Consider the following 18,609-nt stretch of genomic DNA (forward strand, 5'->3'; position numbering starts at 1 on the left):
TTTAGCGTTCTTTAACTTCATTTTCACCTTTTTCTTATTTCTCTCTCTTCTGTTTTTTCAGAATTCTAAATAGAGTCATAATTAACATCTTTCGAAAACCTTTACTTGTTGGTAATGGGTAGTGTATTGTTATACATACTGTGTTGTCCTAGAGTATTGTTAAGTTTTTATTTGATTTTCAGGAAATTTTCAGCCTTGCTTATAGAATAAAAAGTTGATTTTTTAAAAAAAACTCTAGTCACCTTTAGTTAAATAGATGACAGTTTTCTCTCACTAGCCTACCATGGGATTCTCAACAATCATGATGTAGGTCTGTGTGCTCACTTAGGAAGGTGAGCTCACTGTTGGTAAGGAGGGGAAAAGGTATCTATGTGACGTCAATTTTGAAAAGAAAATATTTCATATATTTCTTTTTGTATATAAATGAAGAAATGGATAGGCGAATAGCTAGCTAGATGGAAAGATAGAAGGACATAAAAATCGTCATTTGGGTTATACACCAAATGGTAGTCATGGTTATCTCTGAGGGGTGGGTTTATGGCGGATTTTGCACTTTCCACTTTGTAGCTTTCTATGATTTTCCATGAACTTTTTTTTTTTAACGAACATTTACCCATATATTCCAACAAAACAGAAAGTGAAGTTTTTTATGTGTGATGGGGGTTGGGAGCCCTGTCTCAGAAGTCACTCCCTAGGCTGGTTAGCTTGAAGCTTCCGCCACAGCGGCTGCTCTTTGGGGGTGGCCCCAGCTGAAGGTCTGGCTTCCTAGGTGGAACCTGGAGGGTGGAACTTCACAGGTTCATCAATCAAAACATGATCCGAGCAGAGAGCCTGTGACCAGGCAGCAAAGAGCAAAGCCTCCACTGGTCCCGAGCATAGGGTGGGTTCTCCCTGCACCACAGGCCTTCAGTAGGAAGGGTTTGCTGGGAAGAGTGTGGTCCAGATGGCCAGCGAGAGACTCAGAAACCCGAAAATAGAGAACCAATGCTGTCAGCAGCAGAAAATGCAGTGGCACGAGGAAAGCTGCTGTCCTTTTTCAGTAAGAATCCAAAGAAATGCCAGTGTTTCTTTGTGTGTTTTTCACAGTTGAGTTAGGGGAGTGGAGGATGCCTTTTTTCATTTTTTAAAAAACCTTAGTGTTGCTCTTTTTCTTTCCTCTTTTTTTTCTTTTTCTTTTTCTTTTCTTTTTTTTTTTTTTACAAAGAATAATCTCATATCAGTGGCTTAGGCACCAGCTTGGATCCAAAGCTATGGTTTCTGCTCCCATGATTGTCTCAAAATGTCATTTAACAATGGATGAGAAAAATGTTCTGAAGCTGCCTTAGTGTCTAGAAAACAGCTGGCAAAGCTCATCAGCCACTTTGCCCTTCTCCCTTGTAGTAATTATCAGAGGAGACATTCCACGATTTAGTAAGAAAATAATTCTGTCAGATAGATGGTATTGCTAACATATGTGCTCCAGGAAGTATCTATCCAAGAAGAGGGACATGGTTTTTTACGTTTGTTTGATTTGCTGATGGCTGTGCCTTGTCTTATTTCTGTGGCGGATCTGAAGGCAAAGTATAAAAATCTAACATTTTCTTTAAAATGCAGACCTTTTTTTAATGCTACCATATTAAGTAGTTTAGGTAATAATACTATAAGGGTTTCTGCATGAGGCTTACATATTTGTGTTTATTTGTACCTCTCTATTCTGTGTACCCAAGTTTGACATTATTATTGTTCGCAGCCTAATCCGTAACTCATTTCCGTGATGGGAGCTTTCAGGCGGGTCACTTGGCCTCTGTGCTTGAGTGTCCTCTTCTTTTTAAGGGGGGATAATAATAGCCCTGCCTCCTAGAACTGTGGGAATAAGTGAGAATGCCTGTCAGGGTGATTCCTCTCACCATGAGCACTGGTCTCATCCCCTGTTCCTTCTCAATACGTCTAGAGCCTCCACTTTTCAGTAGACGTTTGTATACAGGCTACGGAAGTAGTTGCCTTCATATATCTTAAATAGTTGACAGTATGTGCTGGATTTTTGGCTTCTTGAGGACGGGAATCAGATCCTGTTTGTCTTCTGTCCACGGTGCCTAGTGTATTGCACATTGTAGCCTAGCGTGAACACTTGGTAGATGCTTATTGAAATTTATCATAGACATAAATTCAGTGGTTTAAATAAAAATATCTCAAATTTCTTTCAACCATATATATATATTTTTAAGTGACAGAAGAGCTTTTAGGGAATATTTCCTTTCACAAAATGCAGTTAGAAGAGTAGACTCACACCAACAACACACCCAAGCATGTCTGTATTACCAATTGGTCACTTTAATGGGTCAATATAGGAAGTAGGGAAGGGAGGGTCAAGCTCCAGAAACACAAAGGTAAGGACACCAACCCTCTTGGCATGGGATGACTGCTAGTTTGTGATACCATTGCCCTTTCCTCTGGGGGAGTGGTTGAACCAGCAGGAATGTATGGGCAGTGGGAAAAGAAAACCTTTCATTTTCCCAAGAGAGGGAGTTTGAGCCTCACTCTTAGGTTCACATGTAGACAGAAGCAGTTTCCAAATGCCAGACTCCGTACATGCATCTCCATTACACATTTATTTAATCAGTGAAGTTTTAAGATGGGTTTTCATGCTCAAGCATTCTTTTATAAGTTTTACATAGAATGTAGGTACTAATTTTTAGCATTAAAAAAAAAACTCCAGGGGCTTCCCTGGTGGCGCAGTTGAGAGTCCACCTGCCGATGCAGGGGACACAGGTTTGTGCCCCGGTCCGGGAAAATCCCACATGCTGCGGAGCAGCTGGGCCCGTGAGCCATGGCCACTGAGCCTGCATGTCCAGAGCCTGTGCTCTGCAACGGGAGAGGCCACAACAGTCAGAGGCCCGCATACCGCAAAAAAAAAAAAAAAAAACAACTCCAAACTAATTTCAGATATGAGAGAATTCTCTTTGTGCAACACATACTTGCACACACACACACACCCCGTCACTTTGGAAATGCACATATAAAAGGCAGTAGAATTTTTGATGTGTGTGACGTTTTGATCTCTAATAAGCCAAGTTCAATAAAAATCATAAAGTTTTGAAATAGGTTTAAGATTATGTTTTAAAAAACTGAGTTGGTAGAAACAGCTTCCACAGAGTCCCTGTACTACCTGATACGGAACTAAGCTCAGATCGGTGCTTGCTTGGAAATGAATGGAAATAATGCCGCTACAGAGTAGCAACTAGAAGTAAAAGCTCTCAGTAGAGGGAGGAAACAGAAAAAGAAGTAAGTATAAAGCTCTCAATAGAGGGAGGAAACAGAATAAGAAGTAAGTATAGTTAGACACAGAAGTAAGTAACACATCATAGAAAGAGTTCCAGTGAATGAAGATAATTTAATTAAAATTTGTTGCTTAGAAATCCAAATCTCTCAAACTTATATGGGCATGATGTCATAGTGATAACCAAAAAAAAAAAAATCTTGAAGAAGGTATATATTTATCCACAGGTAGAAATAACTAGGAAGGGGTGAATTATAGTACTCTCGAGTACTTATTGTACATTTAAAAGTATCATTTACATTAAACATAATATTTCTGACTCAAGGAAGCAGATACAACTCTGTAGGTGTCTCTAAGATTTTGTCAACACAGAGTTTTATGGTATGTTGCAGAGTTAAGTTGCTCAAATGAAGAGGTGGAGCAAGGCAGTATACGTCAAGAAAATTTATACCTGCATAGAAACCCCCTGGTCTGAGGGATGATGCCCCAAGAGCTTTGGGTAAAGGTGAGGGAGGCTCTGGTGGAGTATCACTGTGGTAGCTAACAGTGCTTGGGAAGCCATTGACAGCTCCCAGGGAATGATTGTCGAAGGCACAGTCTTCCTGCTAGAAGAAAAGGGTATTGTGTTTGTGAACAAATCACACAGTGGCACAGGGACAAAGTATCAGGGTAATGCTGGACGGTACCTGGACATCTTTTGGCCAGCAATCTTTTTAACTGAAGGCAGAATGATGAATATTTGTTGACTTGCTTTCCTGACAGTTATCTCTCTCAGGATTTCAAGGAATTGTTCATTTAAACTCAGTTGTAAACAAAAAACAAGTGGAAATGAGAGGAACCCTGAGAGAAGGTGATTGTGTAAGTTGGAGCTGGTGATGGGCAAAGATGACTATGGTCAATGTGGGCTGTAGTCATATGAAAGCAAGAATTTGGAACTGTTAGGGGCCTCCTGGTTCAGATCCACGGTACCACAAGATATATTTTAAGTTACATGTGAGATTGCTTAAGACAACAATAATGTCTGAGGAATCTTAAAAACAGGAGTTAGGAACTTTTCAAAACTGGGAACAAAACCAAATGCTGAATCTGTTGGCCACTGAGCTGTGATGTTTCTTGCCAGTGTTCTCAAAGACATAATTAAACAGGTGGCCGATGAAGAACCAGGAGGCAGTGTTCTGTGTTCTAGGAACAAGTCACGTCACGTAGAACAAGTTATCCTAGCCAAGTTTCTGCTTCTCTCTTTTTAATTGGGTTGCCACGCTGGTCCAGCAGAGGAGTGCAAAGTGTATATTCTAAGATGACCAACGGGTCAGAGAAGTGTAGCACATGTGAGAGAGTGGACAGTTGTTCAATGCTGGAGTGACCAGAAACCAGGAGGGGTGATGAGTGGCTAGTATCAGTCTGGCGATGGGCCTCTAGAGGTTTGAGAAGGAGCTGCTGCTTGCAATATTCTGTGCATTATCTTCATCAGTGACTTTTATGAGAATGTAAGGTGCTGATGAATGTCTTCATGACATAAAGCTGTTAGGCATATCTAATACATTAGATGTTAGAATGTGGATTTAGGAGGGTTTTGATCAACTGGAATGACTCGATCATAAAAAGATAAAATTTCACCAAGACAAAAATCAAATCCTGTTCTGACTTCTAAAAACATAATTGTATAAATACAGGATGGAAACATATAGCATGATAGTGAAGCATATGAAAAAAAAATTAGGGAGTTTAGGTGCTTGTAAATTTAATGTGCATCACTAGGGTGGTGTGACTGTTTAAAAGTAATAGAATTTTGGCGGCATCAGGAGAAGGGTATATTGTTCAAAACCAGACAGCTGCTCTACCCGACCTGGGCAGACCACACTGGGCCTTATTACCTAGGCAGTTCTGGGAGCCCTGATGTAAAGGGGATGTTCTTACGTGAGAGAAATGGCATTGGAGGGAGATGCAAAAGGGCTGAGAATCCAGGACTTCAGGAAGGTGTGATAGCTGTGTATAGATGGTTAAAAGTGTTACACAGAGAAACATAACTAGGCTCCTTGCTGAGTGGAAGTTTCAGAGAAGTGAATTTTACCATGCTGTGACGAAGAGCAATCTGGGTATCGAAACGGCTATGTTGAAGATTTCCATGTCACTAGGAATGGCTGAGGCAGGTCAGGAATGTCACAGAGGACATTCCTGCATTGGATGGAGTCAGACCAAATACAAACACCAGACATTTCACTGAGTACCTTCTTTGTATCTGGCATTTCACTAGACATTGGAGCCTAAGATGGCTTCTGAATTTTCATGATTCTGCATGAGCCAAGAATGCATGCTGAGGATGGAGTGGTTCAGGAAAACTTCCGCTATAACATTTTGCTAATATTCTCATCTGGACTTGAGTCCAGCACAGTAGCCACTAGCCATGTGTGACTATCGAGCACTTGAAATACAGCAGGTCCTACTGAGATGAGCTGCAAGTGTAAAATACACACCTGGTTTCGAAGAATTAAAACACACTTTTTATACTCATTACATATTGAGATAATATTTTTTAAATGTTGGGTTAAATAAAATATTTTTAAAACTAATTTTTACCTGTTTCCTTTTACTTTTTAAAAATGTAGCTATTAGAAAGTTTAAAATTACTTTTATGGCTTGCATTATATTTCTCTAGGAAGTGCTGCTCTAGAATTCAGAGCTAACCTAACCTGTTTGATTTTTCTCTTCTTTCGTTTGTAGACCTGAGAAGATGGCTAAACTCCCTGTGATTTTGGGCAATCTAGACATTACAATTGATAATGTTTCCTCAGACTTTCCTAGTAAGTGTAAGTTCTATATAATAAACAGACAAGTTTTTGTTTGGTTTTTACTGCAATTTGTTTGTTTTTAATTTTTTTAGATTATGTCAATTCATCATACATTCCTACGAAGCAATTTGAAACCTGTACTAAAATGCCAATCACGTTTGAGGTAGAGGAATTTGTGCCCTGCATACCAAAACACACTCAGCCATACACCATCTACAACCACCACCTTTATGTTTATCCTAAGTCCTTGAAATATGACAGTCAGAAGTCTTTTGCCAAGGTGAGTGCAAAGATTGAGGTTTTATTTTTGATACCAAGCTCTCTTAGATTTTGCTTCTCGTGTTCTTTTATAAATATTTACATACTTTGGCTTTTTCTTTTCTTTTTTTTAAAATTATTTAACTATCACTGCAGGCCAGAAATATTGCTATTTGCATTGAATTCAAAGATTCAGATGAGGAAGACTCTCAGCCTCTGAAGGTTTGTATTTTATGTGTTCGTAATTTTCCATTTAAAAAATGCAGTTGCATGATATTGTACAACTAAAGGGATTTAGCACATTTTAATCGACACAGACACAAAATATGTGACATCACAGAATATAACCACATATGCTGAACCTTACAGAATTTGCAATAATTGAGTTCTTGCTCTTAATTGATAATGTCTGTTTTGTTATACTCTTTAGGGAGGGGGTTTTCCTATACGTGTTCAATTCAGTAAACATATCATGCACCTAACTTGAAAATGTTTATTCTAGTATGTGATAATAATAGTAGATTATTGGTGATGTTTATTGAGTGCTTGTTATATTCCAGGCTCTGCTCGTAGAGCCCTATAGGTAATTAGACTCCTTTAATGCTCATAACAGTCTTTTGAGTTAGAACTAGTATTATCTGAATTTTTTTTAGATGAGGGAACTAATGCACAGAATTTAAGTGAATTGCTCAGGGCCATACATTAGTGGAACCGGTGTTCAAACCCAGGCATTCTGGCTCCAGAGCCCAAATTCTTTGCTGTGTGGAAATGACTTTCCAAAAAGGGAAGGAGATAAAGATGCAAAGAATATAATATAGTTTTTGCCCTCAAGAAATTCACAGTTTAGTGGGAAAGGCAGTCATGGAGGAAAAGCTCCTGGCACACAGAAGGTACAGAAATGTTTTTTTTGGATAAAACTGAATAATTAGTATAAAAAATTGCCGAGGGGACACAGGAAGGAATGAGTCATTTCTTGAAGGATGCATGAGAGTTTGCTTGCTGTACATGGGAGGGAAGGTCGTTCAGACCGAGGGTTTGTGTCAGCAAAGGCATGGAGGTGAAAGTGAGCAGTGAGCAGGCATTGTCCAGGGCATGGAGGGGTGGGGGAGGGAGTGGAGGAGGGAGTGGAGGGGAGGGCTGGGAGATAAGCCAGGGGCGGGTAGGATCTAGGAGTAAGGGGGCTTGTGGGTATGGAGTTTTGTAAGCAGGAGAAATCCATCAAAGGTGGTTTAGTTTATGCTGTAGGAATGCTGCTTTCTTTACAACACATCTGAGTTTAATTTCTTACTCTATTAATTGAAGACTGGTGTCTCCCTTTGCTAATTCTTATTTTAGTGCATTTATGGCAGACCTGGTGGGCCAGTATTCACAAGAAGCGCCTTTGCTGCAGTTTTACACCATCACCAAAACCCAGAATTTTATGATGAGGTAAGTGAGGTTTTCAAGAGAAAACCCAGTTTAACCAGTTTTAAGGAAAACTCCACTTTCTTTGCTTAGTAAACCAGAATTCAAGAGAAGCTGCATACTGAAATTACAGTAATAGAACTAAATGTTGAAATATTTATTTTACATAATTTTTCTAATTATAAAAATAACATTTATTATAAAAAATAAGAACTTGGAAAATGTAGATAATATAGAAAAGAAAAAGTCAAAATTCCTCTTGTATCACTACCACAATTAATATTTCCGTTCAAATGCATACTTAAGTATAGTTAAATACTTGTTGGACCTGAGAATCTTCCTTTCTTATTTTTGGGTTTCCTTATGTAGAATTGTAATGCAGTTCATTAAAACTACTATGTGAATCCTACTTTTTTTTTTTTTTTGCGGTATGCGGGCCTCTCACTGTTGTGGCCTCTCCCGTTGCGGAGCACAGGCTCCGGACGCGTAGGCTCAGCAGCCATGGCTCACGGGCCCAGCCGCTCCGCGGTATGTGGGATCTTCCCGGACCGGGGCACAAACCCGTGTCCCCTGTATCGGCAGGCGGACTCTCAACCACTGCGCCACCAGGGAAGCCCTGAATCCTACTTTTAAATGTTTAAACCTGGTTTTTCATTATGCCTTGGTTGTGTTAAGTTAACGAAGTGGTTTCTGTCATGAGTTTTCCAGTTCTTTCTAGAGTTGAAATACTAACTCTCCTGTTTTTTGGTCAGTGAATGTTTTTAGTCCATTCAGGCTGCTGTAACAAAATACCACCGACTGGGTGGCTTGTAAACAGCAGATATTAATTGCTCACGGTTCTGGAGGCTGGAAGTCTAGGATCAGGGTGCCAGTATGGTTGGATGAGGGCCACCTCCCGGGTCACAGACTTCTCAGTTGTGTCCTCCCATGACAGGAAGGGCCGGGGAGCTCTATAGGATCTCTTACAAGAGCACTAATCCCATTTATGAGGGCTCCATCCTCATGCCCTAATTACCCCAAAGGCCCCACCTACTAATACCATCACCTTTGGAGCTAGGATTTCAGCATATGCATTTGTGGGGGACACAAACATTTAGACCAGTACAGTGTATTAAGGATCCATTTCTTCCCTAGCACAACTTTACAGCCTCAGCTCTCTTTAACTGCAAACGTTAAATCAGTTTGGAGAGCAACTACACGTTTGTACATGGGTGACACGTTGTTGTTTTGGAATATAAAAAAGATTGTTATTTTGTCTTCTTTGCAGATTAAAATAGAATTGCCCACCCAGCTACATGAAAAGCACCACTTGCTGTTCACATTCTTCCATGTCAGCTGTGATAATTCAAGCAAAGGAAGCACAAAGAAGAAGGATGTTGTTGAAACACAAGGTTTGAATTTCATCATTCCTTTGATTGTTCACAACTTAACATATTAGGTTCTTAAATTTTGTTTTGATTCTGAATTTGCATCCTTTTGTGAAGGCGTTTTTAGATGACGTTTGTAAGGGTAGCATGCCCAGCTCACCTATGTCCATTTTATAGGAGATAATTTTAGGATTCTAATCCCAAAGAGGACAGCGTACATTATAGATGCTGTTCTGCAGAGACTGTATTCAGGGTCTTTTCAGTTTCTTACTCTGATTGGTATTAACAGTTCTTAAAGATCAGGCAATATAGTAACATGGCTGTCTTCATACATTTTCCTACACTTACGGTGATTTTTTCTCCTTTATTTCAACAGTTGGATATTCCTGGCTTCCTCTCCTGAAAGATGGAAGGGTGGTGACTAGCGAGCAGCACATCCCTGTCTCAGCCAATCTCCCATCCGGCTACCTCGGCTACCAGGAGCTTGGGATGGGCAGGGTACGGTACTTTAAGATTGGTTGATCGCAGTTCCTTCAGAAAGCATTAAAGATCAGCTAAAACAACAGTAACACACAAAAGCATGCAGTATTTTTGCCAGTCCCACATTTTGGTTTTAGTTATTCATTTTCAAGTAAACTTAGGCCACTGGAAGGCAGTGCTGTTAACAGTTATCACAATCTGGAATTACAGTTTGGGCATTTTATAAGCCCTGAACTAGCAGTGCTTCAGCAGGGAAATGGAAACTTGGAGGTACTGTATGAGATGGAAGTTTGTCTCTGAAAACTAGCCGTGCTCAAATAAAGATAGGTTCTTAGAGTCATGCAAATGGTTAGGAATTGTCTTCCAACTTGCTATAAGTCTAGTAAGCAAATCTCTCACCCACATGGTAGTCCACTCTGATACATTTCTGATTCATTAGAGCTTGAATTTTCTCAGATTTCTCCAATTGGTTTGTTGGTTTTATATTCTTTTTAGCCATCTTAAATGTTATAGACTTCAGTTTTATAACATGCTTAGTTAAGATCTGTTTCATTGTGAATGGCTTTTAATATCTCTCTGCTTTAAAATAGTGCCAGGGCTTCCCTGGTGGCGCAGTGGTTGAGAGTCCGCCTGCCGATGCAGGGCACACGGGTTCGTGCCCCGGTTCGGGAAGATCCCACATGCTGTGGAGCGGCTGGGCCCGTGAGCCATGGCTGCTGAGCCTGTGCGTCCGGAGCCTGTGCTCCGCAAGGGGAGAGGCCACAACAGTGAGAGGCCCACATACAGCTAAAAAAAAAAAAAAAAAAAGCTATAAAATAGTGCCAAATTTGGGCCCATGTTGTGAACAAATAGTTAAAATATTCCAAAATAAGGGTAAATCATATATAACATTCAGTTATTATTCCTAGTCTGAACATGAGAAAAACAGAGGTTTCAGAAATAAAACTAAACACAAACAGATGATCGACCCTTTGCCTGTGCCAGGAATACTTACTATCCTATTTACTTTATCTGGTACCTTATGCCATGACTTTCAGAACCCTGAACTCAAGCTTGGTTAAGTCATTGGTAAAATTGGGAGTGTTTCCCTCTCAAATGGACAGTAATTCATACAGCTGCAAGTACACAGAAAAGATAGCTTAGACTATCCAGTAAGAAGAGCATTGTACTTGGGAGAAGGAAGTAGGCAGAAATTAGTACTGGTTACATTCCTGCTGTGAGCCAGGCATAAATATCAAGTTACTGAGGCTGTCTGGCCTTCAGCACCTCATCAGTACCTTCACTGAAGATGACGTTTGAAGCTAATGTCACTAATCTGTTGGGATGTTTCTTCCCTCCATATTTTTTCAGCATTATGGTCCAGAAATTAAATGGGTAGATGGAAGCAAGCCACTGCTGAAAGTTTCAACTCATCTGGTTTCCACAGTGTATACTCAGGTAAGTGCTGTGCCATTAAAATTAGCAGTGATTGCTTTGTGAATGAGTTTGCATGATTTTTTGGCAAAACAAAATCCTTATTGATATATTACATAGATATATTTTCACTCTATAAGTCCTTTTTTGAAGAAAGAAAGTGCATATAAGGTGCTCTCATGTAAGGATATAAATGAATAGTACAAGTAACATTTCTCAACAGTTTTTTGTTGGAGGATCTTTGCAATCTTTTTTAAAATTTATTTTTATTTTTATCCCTTTGATGCTTTCATTATTATGTGATGTTTTGTAGTCTAAATAAAACATACATGCTGCAAGAAGCAAATACTTCTGTTTCCACAGCAGATACGCTAATAAGCTTTCATTTTCTTTTCTTCTTTTATCTCCCCAGGATCAGCACTTACATAATTTTTTCCAGTACTGTCAGAAAACCGAATCCGGAGCCCAAGCCTTAGGGAGTGAACTTGTAAAATACCTTAAGGTATCAGATAGCTTTCTTAGTAACCCCTTTTTAATGAGTGTAGAGGAGGTTGGGTTTTTTATTCGGTGGTGAGTGTTCTTCTTACCCCTTGGAAATCTTATAAGGCTGCTCTAAGCGAGATGCCCTCACACTGATGACCTCTGTATGGTTTTAGATAGTGGGAAGAAGTGGACTCGGAAATAATACCACTGTGATCTTCATTCCAGCCCCACATATCCTTTTCTCAGGCTGGACCTAAAACACATTATTCCGCATAGAAAACCACCCACTTAGAGGCCCTCCCTGTGAGTGCTCACTGGGCGCAGAGCACAGTCACAGGCACATAAAAAGCAGTGACTTTAGTCCCACTGTTAAGTAACTTCTTATTCATTGTAGGGGACAACATAAACCTGGTGAATGCATGCTAGGTGGGCACAAAACCCAGAAATGATGCGCATAACCAACTCCAGCTTTGGGCAGGCTGGGGGGCTCCTGGAGTCATGGCACAGGGAGAGCAGGAGGGTTGGTCTGGGGGAGTTTCACCCAGAACGTGATTCTAGGGGAGCATTTCGAAAACGGGCATTCTAAGCATGGGGACAAAATAGAAGAAATGTGAGAGGTCGAGTTTGTTTGACTTAAGCAAGGAAAATGGAGTGGGGATTCTGAAATCACTGCTCCAGGTCCCCTTTCAGCTACGTCTTAAGAGCCATGTGACTTGAATAAGAGCCTTTTATTCATTCTCTTTTGCTGCTGTCACAAATTACTACAAAATGGTGGCTTAAAACAACACAAATTTGTTTTCTTACACTTCCTGTAGGTCAGAGATCTGACACGGGTCTCACTGGGCTAAAACCAGGGTGTTATTAACAGGGCTGAGTTCCTTTCTGGAAACTCTAGGGGTGAATCTATTTCCTGTCCTTTTCCAGCTCCTAAAGGCTGCCCTCATTCCTTGGCTTGTGGCCCCTTCCTCCATCTCAAAGCCAACAATGTTGCATCTCTGAGCATTCTTCCCCCCACTCTCCTGCCTCCCTCTTCCACTTTTAAGGATGCTTGTGATTACTTCGGGCCCACCTGGATAGTCCAGCAGAGTCCCCTGTCTCAAGGCCAGCTAATCTGATTAGCAGCCTTAATTCCCCTTTGCCATGTAACACATTCATAGGTTCTGGGGTTTAGGACATGGACATCTTTGTCCATTAGTCTGCCTGCCACTGTCTCCATTTGTTTAAGATGGATTTCTTCCATCCTTATTTGGAACTAAGTGGAAACTTCTTGGGGTTGGTTTACTTTTAAAAAGGTAACATGAACTTTGCCATTCCACGTCTGTAGAGCCTGCACGCGATGGAAGGTCACGTGATGATCGCCTTCTTGCCCACCATCCTAAACCAGCTATTCCGTGTCCTCACCCGAGCAACCCAGGAGGAAGTCGCCGTCAACGTGACACGGTGAGAGAGGCAGAGAGAGGTGGATACTCTTCTTCCCTTTCAGTCTGTCCGCATCTGGAGCACAGTCATACGTATCTGGGATGCGAGTATGTGTTGAACATTATAGTTATGAAATTTCTTTTGATCCCATATGCGGGGACCCCATCTGATTCCTTGTTTCCTCGTTTCCTGTGGTGCCAATAGCACCATCATTGTTCTACTACTACTGTGATGATAATGAAATGTTTCCATTTTCACATTACTATTCATTGCTTTATTCATTCCTGTGATGTGTAGGGTCATTATTCATGTGGTTGCCCAGTGCCATGAGGAAGGATTGGAGAGCCACTTGAGGTCATATGTTAAGGTATGTAAATGAAACTGCCCCGGTCATTTAAATGTGTGGCTCTCCAATTTTCCTTCTGAGGACTTACTTTTTTTTAATCTAGTCATTTGGGGATGTATCTGGGATGAAACTTAACACCTCTGCTTTATCTTCTGTGCCTGTAGCTGGTGCTTGCACCTGAACGCGGGGAAGTCCAAAGAGGGGCAGCCATTCCTTTATTTACTTAATTTCATTCTTTCAGCTACATTTCGTCCTTTAATGGGTTTTGCAAATAATGTGACCCAAATGACATAGAAATTTAAAGATGGGAAGGTTAGCTGTGGGCACCATCAAATTAGAAGACTATGAAGGAAAGTAAAAGATGCTGTTAGGATAAATATCAGCAAGTTCATCATTTACATACAATATTCCATGAACATGGTGGCCTTTACTGTTCTAAAAAGTTACACGTGTTCTATTTAACCTTCGACACCTCTGTGAATTATAGTTACGTATTAGTTTGAAAAGTAAAATTGGGGTGCTTTAGGGAATCAGTTCCTGAGTGTCACGTGACACATTGCTTAAAGTCCTTGGGAGGCGGAGTTCTGGGCTGGAGGACCCACCAGCTGAGTCAGGTGATTCACATGTTTGGATGGGCTCCCTGAAGACACCCTGGGCTCCCTCTTCCTGTCACATGACAACCACCCTTCCCACCTTCCGTTTCCACACCTTCCTCTCCCACCCATGCAGTTGTATCTCAGTCCCTGATCTCCATCCTTTGGAGCCTCTCCAGCTTTCAGCCCAACTTGGAGAACCAGTGCATTAAAATATCCTTCCCTTTTCTTCAAAGTATGCTTATAAGGCTGAGCCGTATATTGCTTCTGAATACAAGACGGTGCATGAAGAGCTGACCAAATCCATGACCACAATTCTCAAGCCTTCCGCCGATTTCCTCACCAGCAACAAACTACTTAAGGTATGTCAGGAGGGCCAGTGTGGCTCTGTGGTATTGAAACTGAAGAAAATTCAGACTTCATGGCCTGATCGATTTCACCCTCTTTGTGTGCTTTTGGAGACAATCACCACCTCCTAAAACGGGGTAACAGAGTTAGTTCTTCAGTACCATCTTTGCTGCTTGTACTTGTGCTCCTAACAGAGCCGCAAGGTATTACTGTATTCAAAGTTTCACAGTCATTATATTCAAACCGTTGGAGGACACTGAGTTAGAGACTATAAAGACAAGTGTCCACGGGTGGGACCCAACCGAGAGGAAAGGCCAGTGCGAATGAGCTGGCACCTCTGGTTGGCTGTGCCGTGCTGAGTGTCTGCTGAGTGTACGGCATTGTTTACTGTTGGACGCGTGGAAGCGGGTGCATCTGCCTTGCACCTCTGCTCAGACAGCCATTCGCCAAGAGGCTCAGCTATGTTTTCAGGTCACACTTGCTTCATGTCAGTGACATTTTCAGCCTAAGGGAGTAAATGTCTCACCTTCTGATTTGTTGTTTTCCTTACTGGATTCTTTTGTTTCTTTCAGTATTCGTGGTTTTTCTTTGAAGTTTTGATCAAATCCATGGCTCAACATTTGATAGAGAACTCCAAAGTTAAGGTATGTCACTTCCTCTCAGGGCTTGCCTGGCAGTTCTTATGGGAAATTCTCTTTCATTGTGTTTGTAGCTAACACTTATTATTGCTTTCTATGTTCGGTCACAGTACTGTTCTAGGGGTTTTCCAAGTAGTAAGTCATTTTAGCTTTATAACAACCCTATGGGGGAAGTACTAGTCTTATAGTTTTATAGATGAAGAAGCTGAGACCAGAGTGCTTGAGTTACCTGCCCAGGATCACCCTGCAATGAATGGAAGGAGCCAGGCTTTGGGCCAGTCTAGCTCCAGAGCCCACACTCATGGAGCTCTGTGTTATTAAATCCAGAGAAAAATACGTCTTTTCCTTTGACTAGCTTAGAAATCTTCACATCTGTTGAAAGGGGAGTAGCAGTTTAAGCGTTCATTTCAAATGTAACTACCCAGTGTTTGTTAAGTGTCTTGAACATAGTAGAGATTTCTCAGGAACTTAGATGGGAAAGTCTGGTATGACCACATATCCTCTATGGCCAATTAGTGGACTCTGAGACAACTCCGTCTCCCCCGACGCCTCCTCCCCATGGTGCCTGGGTGTGTGTGACCCTCTGGGTCCCCGTGCTGTCCCCTGGTTCCCACTGGTCTCTGCCATGAGATGAACAGACTCTGGCCTGATGCCCCCGCTGGCTGGCTGAGGCTCAGTGTAGATAAATATTTATGGAATTCCAACGCAGTAAACCCAGGTGACTGCGCGCAGAATTGCTTCTGAGACTCTCAGAGTCCCGGAGTTGCTGTATGACTGGATTCTTACTGTGTCGTAGCTGTACAGAAGCGGGATGTTGGTGACTGTGGCCGGGAGCGGCAGGCGCTCATGCGGGGAGCAGGGGTCCTGGGACCCAGCAGCCTCCTCAACGCACGTGGGAAGGAGGGCGGAGCCCCAGGGAGGGAGGCTCAACATCTAGGTCCCCTGGACAAAGGATCTGGATGGAGAGGAAGCCTGGGGAAAGGCTGGTGGATTTTGTCAGGTGGAAGGCTGGTGGTTCAGAACCTAAAGCTGTGCTTTTCTTCTAGTAGAGCTGGACCCTGATCGGGAGGTTTCCTTTCTTTTCTTTTTTCTTTTAAATCCAATTTTAGTGCACAGGGAGATGCCAGATGGAGGTGGGCCCTGCCTTCCACAGAGTAGCACACCATCTAAATCTTGCCAGCACAGCCTGCCAGGGGAAAAATCTAGCAGATTGTCTACTTGGCAGTGTGCAGCTAAACAGGCATGCACACACACACACATCATGTTATTTTGCCTTTCTGTTAAAAATGCCCTGTACAGGACAGGCTCTAGGCCTGTCGGCGTCTGCTGGGGCTGCCATCACAAGTACTATATACTGGGGGACTTAAACAACAGAAGTTGATTTCCTTGTGATTCTGGAGGCTAGATGTCTTGAGATCGAGGTGTCTGTAGGGTTGGTTTCTCAGGAGGCCTCTCTCCTTGGCTTGTGGGTGGCCTTCTTCTCCCTGTGTCCTCACATGTTCTTCCCTCTGTGTGTGTCTGTGTTGTAATCTCTTCTTAATCCTGCTGGATTAAGGCTCATCTTGATGACCTCATTTTAACTTAATTTCCTCTTTGAAGACCCTATCTCCAAACGCACTTAAATTCTGAGGTAGGGTTAGGACTTCAATATACGAATTTTGCAGGGAGGTTGGGAACAGGGACACAATTCAGTTCATAACTGAACTACTGAATTTTTCATCATTTTTGTCTTTAAATAAATGGGATCACTTCAGAGAGATTAGTAAACCTGATTATATTTTTAAAAATAACTGATGTGTTCAGAAAGTATTCATTGAGCCCTTATTATATGACAGGCTCAGAGGTTACATGGTTAAATGTAGTATGATTTGTGCCTTCATGGAGTTCACGTGAGAAAGTGTGCAGTTAGACCACGAGAGCCATGTTCAAGGGGGTAAGGAACACTTCTGAAACATTCCTGAGAAGTATATTTATTTAGTTGTTTATTTTTGAATTTTATTTTATTTTTTATACAGCAGGTTCTTTAGTTATCTATTTTATACATATTAGTGTATACATGTCAATCCCAATCTCCCAGTTCATCCCACCACCACCACCTGCCCCCCAACGTTGCCCCCTTGGTGTCCATGTTTGTTCTCTACATCTGTGTCTCTATTTCTGCCTTGAAAACCAGTTCATCTGTACCATTTTTCTAGATTCCACATATACGTGTTAATATAGGATATTTGTTTTTCTCTTTCTAACTTAATTCACTCTGTATGACAGTATCTAGGTCCATCCACGTCTCTATAAATGACCCAGTTTCATTCCTTTTTATACCTGACTAATATTCCATTGTATATATATACCACATCTTCTTTATCCATTCCTTTGTCGATGGGCACTTAGGTTGCTTCCATGACCTGGCTATTGTAAATAGTGCTTCAGTGAACATTGGGGTGCATGTGTCTTTTTGAATTATGGTTTTCTCAGGGTATATGCCCAGTAGTGGGATTGCTTGGTCATATGGTAATTCTATTTTTAGTTTTGTGAGGAACTTCCATACTGTTCTCCATAGTGGCTGTATCAATTTATATTTCCACCAACAGTGCAAGAGGGTTCCCTTTTCTCCACACTCTCTCCAGCATTTGTTGTTTGCAGATTTTCTGGTGATGCCCATTCTAACTGGTGTGAGGTGACACCTCATTTTAGTTTTGATTTGCATTTCTCTTATAATTAGTGACGTTGAGCAGCTTTTCATGTGCTTCTTGGCCATCTGTATGTCTTCTTTGGAGAAATGTCTATTTAGGTCTTCTGCCCATTTTTGGATTGGGTTGTTTGTTTTTTTAATATTGAGCTGTATGAGCTGTTTATATATTTTGGAAATTAATCCTTTGTCTGTTGATTCATTTGCAAATGTTTTCTCCCATTCTGAGGGTTGTCTTTTCATCTTATTTATAGTTTCCTTTGCTTTGCAAAAGCTTTTAAATTTCATTAGGTCCCATTTGTTTATTTTTCTTTTTGTTTTCATTACTCTAGGAGGTGGATCAGAAAAGATCTTGCTGTGATTTATGTCAAAGAGTGTTCTTCCTGTGTTTTCCTCTAAGAGTTTTATAGTGTCAGGTCTTACATTTAGGTCTTTAATCTGTTTTGAGTTTATTTTTGTGTATGGTGTTAGGGAGTGTTCTAATTTCATTCTTTTACATGTAGCTGTCCAGTTTTCCCAGCACCACTTATTGAAGAGACTGTGTTTTCTCCATTGTATATCCTTGCCTCCTTTGTCATAGAATAGTTGATCATAGGTGCATGGGTTTATCTCTGGGTTTTCTATCCTGTTCCTTTGATCTATATTTCTGTTTTTGTGCCAGTACCATATTGTCTTGATTACTGTAGCTTTGTAGTGTAGTCTGAAGTCAGAGAGTCTGATTCTTCCAACTCTGTTTTTTTCCCTCAAGATTACTTTGGCTATTTGGGGTCTTTTGCATCTCCATACAACTTTTAAGATTTTTTGTTCTAGTTCTGTAAAAAAATGCCATTGGTAATTTGATAGGGATTGCATTGAATCTGTATATTGCTTTGGGCAATATTGATTCTTCCAATCCAAGAGCATGGTATATCTCTCCATCTGTTTGTAACATCTTTGATTTCTTTCATCAGTGTCTTTTAGTTTTCTGAGTACAGGTCTTTTACCTCCTTAGGTAGGTTTATTCCTAGGTATTTTATTCTTTTTGTTGCAATGGTGAATGGGATTGTTTTCTTAATTTCTCTTTCTGATCTTTCGTTGTTAGTGTATAGGAATGCAAGAGATTTCGGTGCATTAATATTGTGTCCTGCAA

At 41.1% G+C, this 18,609-nt stretch overlaps 1 protein-coding gene across 11 annotated transcripts in view; it reads left to right on the forward strand.

Annotated features, from left to right (window-relative positions):
• Nucleotides 1-18,609, forward strand: part of DOCK9 (dedicator of cytokinesis 9) — a gene marked incomplete at both ends in the record, with an annotated part of 281,402 nt that overhangs the window by 178,950 nt on the left and 83,843 nt on the right. For all 11 annotated transcript variants that reach the window (XM_079721657.1, XM_079721649.1, XM_079721648.1 and 8 more), the window contains 12 exons: nucleotides 5,978-6,057; nucleotides 6,138-6,325; nucleotides 6,460-6,525; nucleotides 7,639-7,731; nucleotides 8,975-9,098; nucleotides 9,451-9,572; nucleotides 10,905-10,991; nucleotides 11,380-11,469; nucleotides 12,775-12,890; nucleotides 13,167-13,236; nucleotides 14,045-14,170; nucleotides 14,729-14,800. In XM_079721657.1, the coding sequence (XP_079577783.1) occupies nucleotides 5,978-6,057; nucleotides 6,138-6,325; nucleotides 6,460-6,525; nucleotides 7,639-7,731; nucleotides 8,975-9,098; nucleotides 9,451-9,572; nucleotides 10,905-10,991; nucleotides 11,380-11,469; nucleotides 12,775-12,890; nucleotides 13,167-13,236; nucleotides 14,045-14,170; nucleotides 14,729-14,800 (1,234 nt within the window). The remainder of the gene's footprint in view (nucleotides 1-5,977; nucleotides 6,058-6,137; nucleotides 6,326-6,459; nucleotides 6,526-7,638; nucleotides 7,732-8,974; nucleotides 9,099-9,450; nucleotides 9,573-10,904; nucleotides 10,992-11,379; nucleotides 11,470-12,774; nucleotides 12,891-13,166; nucleotides 13,237-14,044; nucleotides 14,171-14,728; nucleotides 14,801-18,609) is intronic.

This window comes from Hyperoodon ampullatus (assembly GCF_949752795.1).
Source record: "Hyperoodon ampullatus genome assembly, chromosome: 16".
NCBI classification, from domain to species: domain Eukaryota; kingdom Metazoa; phylum Chordata; class Mammalia; order Artiodactyla; family Ziphiidae; genus Hyperoodon; species Hyperoodon ampullatus.